General features: G+C 34.6%; 1 protein-coding gene across 2 annotated transcripts in view; it reads right to left on the minus strand.

Annotated features, from left to right (window-relative positions):
* Srp54 (signal recognition particle 54) overlaps positions 1-8,545 on the minus strand; it is a 65,568-nt gene that overhangs the window by 30,517 nt on the left and 26,506 nt on the right. For both annotated transcript variants that reach the window (XM_004637091.2, XM_023721840.1), the window contains exons 3-5: positions 6,380-6,471; positions 5,463-5,547; positions 1,183-1,287 (exon numbers count right to left, since the gene is read on the minus strand). In XM_004637091.2, coding sequence (XP_004637148.1) covers positions 1,183-1,287; positions 5,463-5,547; positions 6,380-6,471 — 282 coding nt within the window. The remainder of the gene's footprint in view (positions 1-1,182; positions 1,288-5,462; positions 5,548-6,379; positions 6,472-8,545) is intronic.

Genomic DNA, 8,545 nt, shown 5'->3' on the forward strand with positions numbered 1-8,545 from the left:
CAGAACCGGGGATTGAACTCAGGCCCTTGCACTTGCCAGGGAAGCACTTATTCCACTGAGCCATCTTATCTCCCTTAAACATTTTTTGAGTACAGCAAATTTTCTAATAAATTTATACATTTTCTTTCAAAAGATATAAACTGACCAAACAGCAAGAGATTACTTTTTAAAATGTTCACTATTACTGTTAATGAAGTTTAAAAAATACTAGAACCTTATTAAAAATAACCCTTTTTAGGGCTGGCCAGATAGCTCAGCAGACCGGGGTTCAATCCCTGGTATGCCCTGCTGGCCCCGTCCCCGGAGTGCGCTGGGACAGCAATTGCGACTGGGAGTGGTGGTGCACCCCCGTAATCCCAGCACTTGGGGGGCTGAAAACAGGAGAATCACTACGAGTCCAATCTGTATAGTGAGACCTTATAGACCCTGTATTAAATACATTAAAAAAAAACACCACTTTTCCATTCAAAAGCTGTAACATAATTGAGGCATGTGACAAAAAAAGTCTGGCAATAATATTGAGGCACGCAACTTTAAAGGGAGGGGTAGAATAATGCCTAAAGAATGGCCTAAGAGGACCAGTGGGATAGCTCAGTGGACTAAGCACCTGCTTAGGCAAGCACAGGGGCCGGGGTTCAATCCCTGCCATCACGCTGAGCTGGCCACCAAGGCTGGGCATGGTGGCGCATGCCTGTAATCCCAGCACTGGGGAGGCTGAAAACAGGAGGATCACCATGGGTCCAAGCTGCATAGTGGGACCCTGAACCAAATACATTAAAATAAAATAATAAATGAGTAGCAGAGGATATGCAAAATAAAGACTGATATTATGCAAGAGAGGGCACGAAGAGGACTCTTTAGTCACAGAAATTACTGTAAACTTTCTTGGCTGTTTTTTTTTTTTCTTTGCTGTTTTCCAAAAATCATACACTGTTGGCCTTACAGAATAGGATGATTTTTCTGTTTAAACAAAATAAATCATAACTCTGAGTCTGACATTCTCCACAAAAGTAATTATGTAAGACTGGGATTCTATTTTTCCTAATAAAACTCTCACAAAAACATAATGAACACAGCAAATAACATGAAATTGTAAAATAATAATGTTATACAGCCCAGCTACCACATAAAATTTGATTTAATGCACGTGTCTTCTATATAGCTTTTAAAAGTATGATTTACCTTTGAACACGTTGTCGTTTTCCCACTCCCCTGCAGCCCCACAAACATGATCACATTCTGTTTTCCTTTTGTGGGTGTCCAGGCTTTAACTCCAGGATCTACAAGCTATATATCACAAATAAAATAAAAATAAAATCAGGTTAATATACACTTATATTCAAAATCCAGCCCCCTAGAAATTTTAAGTTATAGTTTGAGGAATTTTCATATAAAAACCACCATGATCCTACAATTCTAATACAACTCTATTGTTCCCTTTATACAAGAGCAAAATTTAACAATATTCTATTATAAAGTTATAAGCAAGATTTTACTACTATCTCAAGTCACAGGTAACTCAAAATATTTTATAGAACAAGATGGAATATGAAATAAAACGTGAGACAAATTATGACTTAAAGGAGCAATCTTTTATTACTCACCGCAGAAATATAGCACAAGGCCATACGTGAATTTTAAAATTTCTAGTAGGATCCTTAACAAAAATAAAAGCAGCTAAATTTGGTTTTAGTATTTCATTCAACACAGTATGTTCAAAATATTAGCACTAAAAAAAAATGTAACCTATAAGATAGTTTATGTTCCTTTTCCCCGTACTAAGCCTTCAGAGAGTGTGCATTCATTTACAACACTCACTGAATCACTCATTCAGTGGTCTTGTAATGAAAAAGTCTTGCGCACACTAGGCAAGCTCTCTACCACTGCAATCCGCCCTCTGCCCTCCAGTGCGCATTTCACATGTGAGGCACAGCTCAGTTCACACTTGCCACGTTGCAGGTGCACAGTAGGCACATGTGGCCAGTAGCTACCACACTGACAAACGTTCATAAGGAGGTAAGTCATGAATGTTGTGTGAAAGGATTTGCAGGCAAACATTAAATTTTGCAATTCCAAAAAGTTTCCATTCTATAAAGTTATTACAAGTAGACAGCTGGTAAAAGTTGATGTAAAATAACTCACTTTTAAGTCAATTACTTGGAGGTTGAAATACTTATCTCCATATGATAATAAATGTGTAACTGTAGATTAATATCGCGTAAGTTGCAACCTATTAAAGTTGTAATGAACACAGCCACCTTCATTCACTATTTCTGTGTTGCAAAAGCAGAGCTGAGCAGTTGCAATAAAGACCACACAGCCCCAAACCTAAACCCTTAACAGAAAGTTTGTCAAGCCCATTCTAATACTGCTATTAGGGTCATGGGTTAAACCTGAAGTTTGAAGATAGATGCCAGTGAGAAGAGAGAAAAAGAAAAATACATCTTCTTATCCCTTTCCTAGATACAAACTTAGGCTTGGGCAAACTTGAATAGGAAAATCTGTTGTGTGTATATAAGAGAGAGAGGGACAGAAAGAGAGTTGTGAAACAGGGTCTCACTATGTAGCCCAACCTAGCTTTGAACTCATGGAGATCCTGTCTCAACATCCAAAGTGCTGAGTCTTCTGTTCATTCAAGTAAAAAGGGTGTCAGATAAAAGCAGCAGCTACCTCAATTTGTAATTAAACTGCCACACATGGGCTTTCCTATTAATAAGGCAATCATGAAATTTCAGTGTGTAAAAGGACTTTATTATATATTCTATTTCTTTATACAATGAAAAATGTAAAATAAAAATTGTCAGATGTGATTTTCCTACCCCCCCCCAAAAAAAACCCCAAAACAGGGCTATCATCAGATAATAACTGATACTAAAAGAAAAAAACCTCAGAGAGGCTCTTCCATCAACTAATTTGTAATATAGTCTTATTCTTTGCAACTTATGTTTGATCATCAGTACCATTAAAAAAAAAAAAAAAAAAAAAAGCAAATGATGTCTTGGCCTTATAATAAAGTTTTTTTCTTTTTTTTTTTTTTTTAAAGTTTTTTTCTTAAGTCTTCCATGAACCATTGCTCTAGAGTATAGGCATCTTCTTTATGAAGACTAGCTGTCACATTTGACATTAATCTATATATGAAAGCAATGCGGAAAAGCATTCAGCATTTCTGGTGTTTGCAAAAGACAAAATAACACACTGGACAGAAAACCTGTATATAAAATATATGGAAAAGCTTTTAAATTTTTATATTGTCAAATAAGTGAAAAGTCTCACTGGAGAGAAACTTTATATAAGTTTATTTTGATAATCCTGTGAAAAATTCTCACGTAGTGGAAACCTATAGGACTAATTAACACAAAATGCTTGATGTCTTTCTCCATAAAATTTCCATAAAATAAAAACCCAGATAGAAATATCCTAAAGTACACACATTATGTGTTTTTCAGTAAGTCACTTAAATATCTGGTTAATGTTTCTCCAGTATATAATATAAAAATAATGAGTTGGCATAATTAGGTGTTTTTATGTGCCTTTGAGCTTAATTTATGGTGTCTTTTCTTTTCTTTTTTTTTTTGCGGAACCGGGGATTGAACTTAGATCCTTGCATTTGCTAGTCAAGTGCTTATTCTACTGAGCCATCTCCCCAGCCCCTATAATGTCTTTTAATTAAGCATGATGAATTGAAATTTTTTGCTTTCAATTACAGTTAATATTTATGTAAGTTTTGTTTGGACTTTAATTTAGGTGTAGTACATAAAAATTTTTGTTACTTTTTGTTCATGGTTGGGATACTGTCATTTGTTTTACATTTTTGGTGTGTACTCAGTTTGAATATGGTGCCATATTTTATATTAAGATATATATTTACTCAAAGACTTTGAACATGTACTTTTCACAAAGTTGATTTGTTTTCACATAACTTGTAAATGAGCAAGTTGTGTTTCTCATATACAGAAATGGTATCTGCTTGTATCCCAATGTTCTGTATCATACTGTGTACATAATTTTGATATTTTTTTTCATATTAGAGCAAATATTCTCATTTATAATATATATACACATATAGACTAGCTGTAATCAACTCTGCTATCAGCAGCATTTGCCACACTGGCTGGAATACTGAGGGTTCAAAAAGCTTCTTAAGGAAGCTCTTGAAGCTCAGAACTGCCTGTAAAGAACCCTAACATTAATGATTCGTACGCTTCCTCTTCTGCCCTCAGGCACTAGATAGAAAACAACTGAGGCTGGGGAGATGGTTCAGTAGAATAAGCGCTTGCCTGGCAAGCACAAGGGCCTGAGTTCAATCCCCAGTTCCACCAAAAAAAAAAAAAAAGAAAGAAAGATTAAAAAAGAAAACAATAACTAAAAATAACTCAGTAAATGCCCCACAAGGAGTCAGGAGATTATACGCAGGTCTGTCATTAACAAGGCAACAAGGTAACTTTTCTCAACTGCAATCTAAGCAGAATCAACTAAATAAACACTTGCCTCTTAGAGGTCTGAATTTTTTTTTTATTAGCCTACTGTACTAAACTGAAATGATACAGTTATCTGAGATAACCAGACTTTTCCAAAATATATATTAGCACCGATACTAAGAGTACATGAAAGTATTTGTACCATGTAGGAAAAAATATTAGTAAATCACTAGAAGACATTTGTCATTATAAAATTTGACAATTCTTTTCTTTTCTTTCTATTCTTTTTTTTTTTTTGGAACCAGGGATTGAACTCAGGCCCTTGCGCTTGCCAGGGAAGTGCTTATTCTACTGAGCCATCTCCCCAGCCCCTTCTTTTCTTTATATTCCTACCATTAAACCTGTGTATATTTTAAATGCTCTAATGCCCAGCATGGTGGTGCACACCTGTTATTCCAGGACTTGGAAGGCTGGAAGCCTCCTTCCAGGGAGGCTGAGGCAAGAAGAGTGCTGGAAGTTCAAAGAGCTATTTAAGTGAATTCAAGGCCAGTCTAAAACTATATAGCAAGACCACAATAACCGAAAAATAAAATAAAATGAAAGTAAATTTACTAACTCAAAATTGCTCATAATCTAGGCAAGATACCTGGTCTTTACAAAGATAATTTTTCTTACAATGAAAAGTGTAAAAAATAATACTTGTCAGGTATGATTTTCCTATACAAAAAAGTAGGACTATCTTTAGGCAAAGTTGCAATTAAGGGGGAAAAAAACTCAGAGAGGCTTTTCTATAAAGTATAAGAAAGTTTTACTCTTTGCAACTTGCTTTGACTTTTTTTTTTCCCCAGGGACAGAACTTTATATACTTTAGAATTCTGTAATCAGTAAAAGTCTATAGAACAAAAACATAATCTGCTTTAGAAAAATTAACAATCCTTCAATATTTTAGTTATAAAAATATATTTAAAAGCATTCCACAGCATGCTAGAGTACTTTTATTCACTGAATCTAGAAAACCATAGCACAATCTTGATAAACTCTTACCTTCACAAGTTCTTTAAATACAGCATGCTGAATCATTTTTCTCTTGTTAAGACCAGATGCCATCTCTTCAAGATCTATAGCAGACCTTCATGATAGTGGTATTTGGGGTAGGAAAGAGAAAAGTCAGTTGAGGTAATCTAAAAAAAGCTCTATTCCACAAAATGCAAAATGTGAGATTATTCAACCATTCATATTTTTAAGACATATTTTAAATTGGCACATGATTGTACAAATTTATGAGGCACAATGTGATATTACAACACGTGATACAATATGTCATCATTAGATCACAGTATTTGCCATATATATTTTTTTAAATTTTTTTATTTTATTGAGAAATAAATATGAGAGTTTCAAAGCTGAATAATAGGACAGTTTCGATAATTAATACATTGTACATTGTTATCTTCTTAGTGGTTATCCACAGTACAAGAAGCAGACAGGATATCCTGTTCAAACACTATTAGTATACCTCTTTCTCATTGAATTAAGCGAAAGTAGCTGTATATCTATCCTAATTATTTTGTACATATAAACACAAAATGATCTTTCCTTTGTATCCCCTTTTTTTTGTTTAGTCCTGTCAGAGGTGAATATTTTATTGGCATCTAAATACTATAGGTGTTTGAATTCAGCTAAACAATCCAACACTGTCTAGCAGTCTATAATATTAGTGGGTTATCCTCAGAAGTTATTGACTTGAGCCTTTTACAGCTCATCATATTAATATCAACCATTCATATTAACGGGTCCAATTATTACTGCAGATTTATAAAGTCTATATCATAAAGACCCATAACAAAAAATATCTGATGCAAGACTTTAATTTTTCAAGGCTTTCAGTTGAAATTATAATTCATCTTCCAGTAAACTAAATTTAATTCTGCCCGTTTTTTTATCCAATTGATTCAACTTACTTAACATTTTCTCTTAGTTGCTTCACTAGTTTAATATTAACATCCGCTTCCAATAATGCTGTACATACTTCTTTTAGCATAGCATTTAATACCTGTAAAAAATAAAATAAAATTTAAAAGCACTCCATGTATTTTTTTCTTTTTTTGAGAGAGGACCTCACTCTGCAGTTCAGGCTGGCCTTGAACTCACTATGTAGCCCTGGCTGGTCTCAAACTCACAGTAATCCTCCCAAATGCTAGGATTACAGGCATGCACCAACAGGCCCAGCATTGTATTATTTAAATTACATTTAAAAAATGGTTGACCAGTTATCATATACTATCATAACTTAATGAAGATAAAAAACAATACTACAAAATGGAATAAGAGTCTTTAGTTTTGAAGAGAAAACATTAATTATTCAGTTCTCTTGTCAAAATAGAACATCCGTAGTTTTATACTATACTATTAATTACCACAATTTTATTTCTATAAAGTAGCAACAAGAGGGTGCTGGTGAGATGGCTCAGTGGTCTAAAGCACCTACTTAGAACAAGCTAAGCCAAGCAAAGCACAGGGACCGCGGTTCAATCCCCTAGCACCACATGCCAGCTAGCCCCGCCCCCTCCTGGGCTGAGCAGGCCACACACACACAAAATAAATAAATAAATAAAATTATAAAAAAAAAAATACACAAAGTAGCAACAAGGAAAGGATGAGGATGAGAGGAAAAAAAAAGAATTAAGATGTGTTATGCACATGCTCCAGCTCTCCACAATGAATGTAACCATTATGTACTGCAAATGTGTACTAATAAAAATTTTTATTTTATTTATAAAATTTATTTATTTTTTAATGTATTTGGCACAGGGTCTCACCACACAGCTTGGACTCGTAGTGATCCTCCTCTTTTTAGCCTCCCCAGTGCTGGGATTGCAGGTGTGCACCACCACCCCTGAACTCAGTTCCCAGCTCAGCACACCCAGGGGCGGGGCAGGCACAGCAGGCAGTACGGAGGATTGAACGCAAGTCCCTGCACTTGCCTAAGCAGGCACTTGGTCTGCTGAACTATTTCACTGGCCCTAACTTTTTAAAAATTAAAAAATAAAGTATTAACAAAATAACACCCAAGTAAAGAAAGTTATTACACAATAAATGATGCCAATAATGTTTTGTATGTTGCTGAAGAACTCTGACATTGATCGGTAGTGACATATAGTCACAGCATCTGCTTTTCTTAATTGGACTACCACAAAGGAAAATGCAACAGAACAGAATTACTGGTCTTACCATTTCTTCACAGTGCAAAGGAATAAAGGTGGAAAGAAAACTACTCAACACTAATAACTGTCCTTTGTCATACTTCACCATACATTTGTTTGGTTGTACGATGCTAAGGTTAAAGGGTCATGAAGTAAAAAAAAAAAAAAAAAAAAGGTCATGAAGTCTTAAGAAACTATGAAGCTTCATTCTTCATATACCTAAGTGTTACTATGACTGAGCACAAGCTTATAAGTGGAGGAATTTTTATCTCTTTTGCTCACTCCTTTATCACTAGTGGCAGCAAAAAGTTGGCAAAAATTTAGGCCCTCGACTACTTCTTTTTTTTTTTCAATTACATTTTAAATGCTTTATTTGTGAGTGGATGAAGCTTTGGGGGACATCTAGATATAAACTCTAACACTGGCTAACAAAGTGAACATTATGCTCACTGATCTACTATGAAATACACATGCACACGCATATATACACATATACATTAAAAATATTTAAAAAATATTAGAAATGATAGATTACCACTAAACAAAATGATAGGAGTTCAACAAGAGTTGTTATACTGAATATTGTCGCCTTCAAATTAGTTGTTCAGATTATCAGATATAAGTCAGTAAAATTGGTTAAAAAATCATAAAAATTAAAAAGGAAAGAGAAAAAAAACTTAAGCATTAATGGCTCCTTTTGACAACAGACCAACAGAAATCAACAGTACAATTATCCAAGCTCTCATGTGTATATACACATATATTTCTTTATCTCTTCCTTGTTTCTTTCTCTTCTTGTTTCCCTCACGCCAGTTGTTCTTTCCCTTTGAACAGTTTCGCTTCCTTTCACAATATCCATTGTATCTTTCGGATCCCATTTACTCTTTCAGGTCCTTACAGTAGTGAGACAGTATGATGTTTACA

This window comes from Octodon degus, unplaced genomic scaffold (genome assembly GCF_000260255.1).
Source record: "Octodon degus isolate 3935 unplaced genomic scaffold, OctDeg1.0 scaffold00086, whole genome shotgun sequence".
NCBI classification, from domain to species: domain Eukaryota; kingdom Metazoa; phylum Chordata; class Mammalia; order Rodentia; family Octodontidae; genus Octodon; species Octodon degus.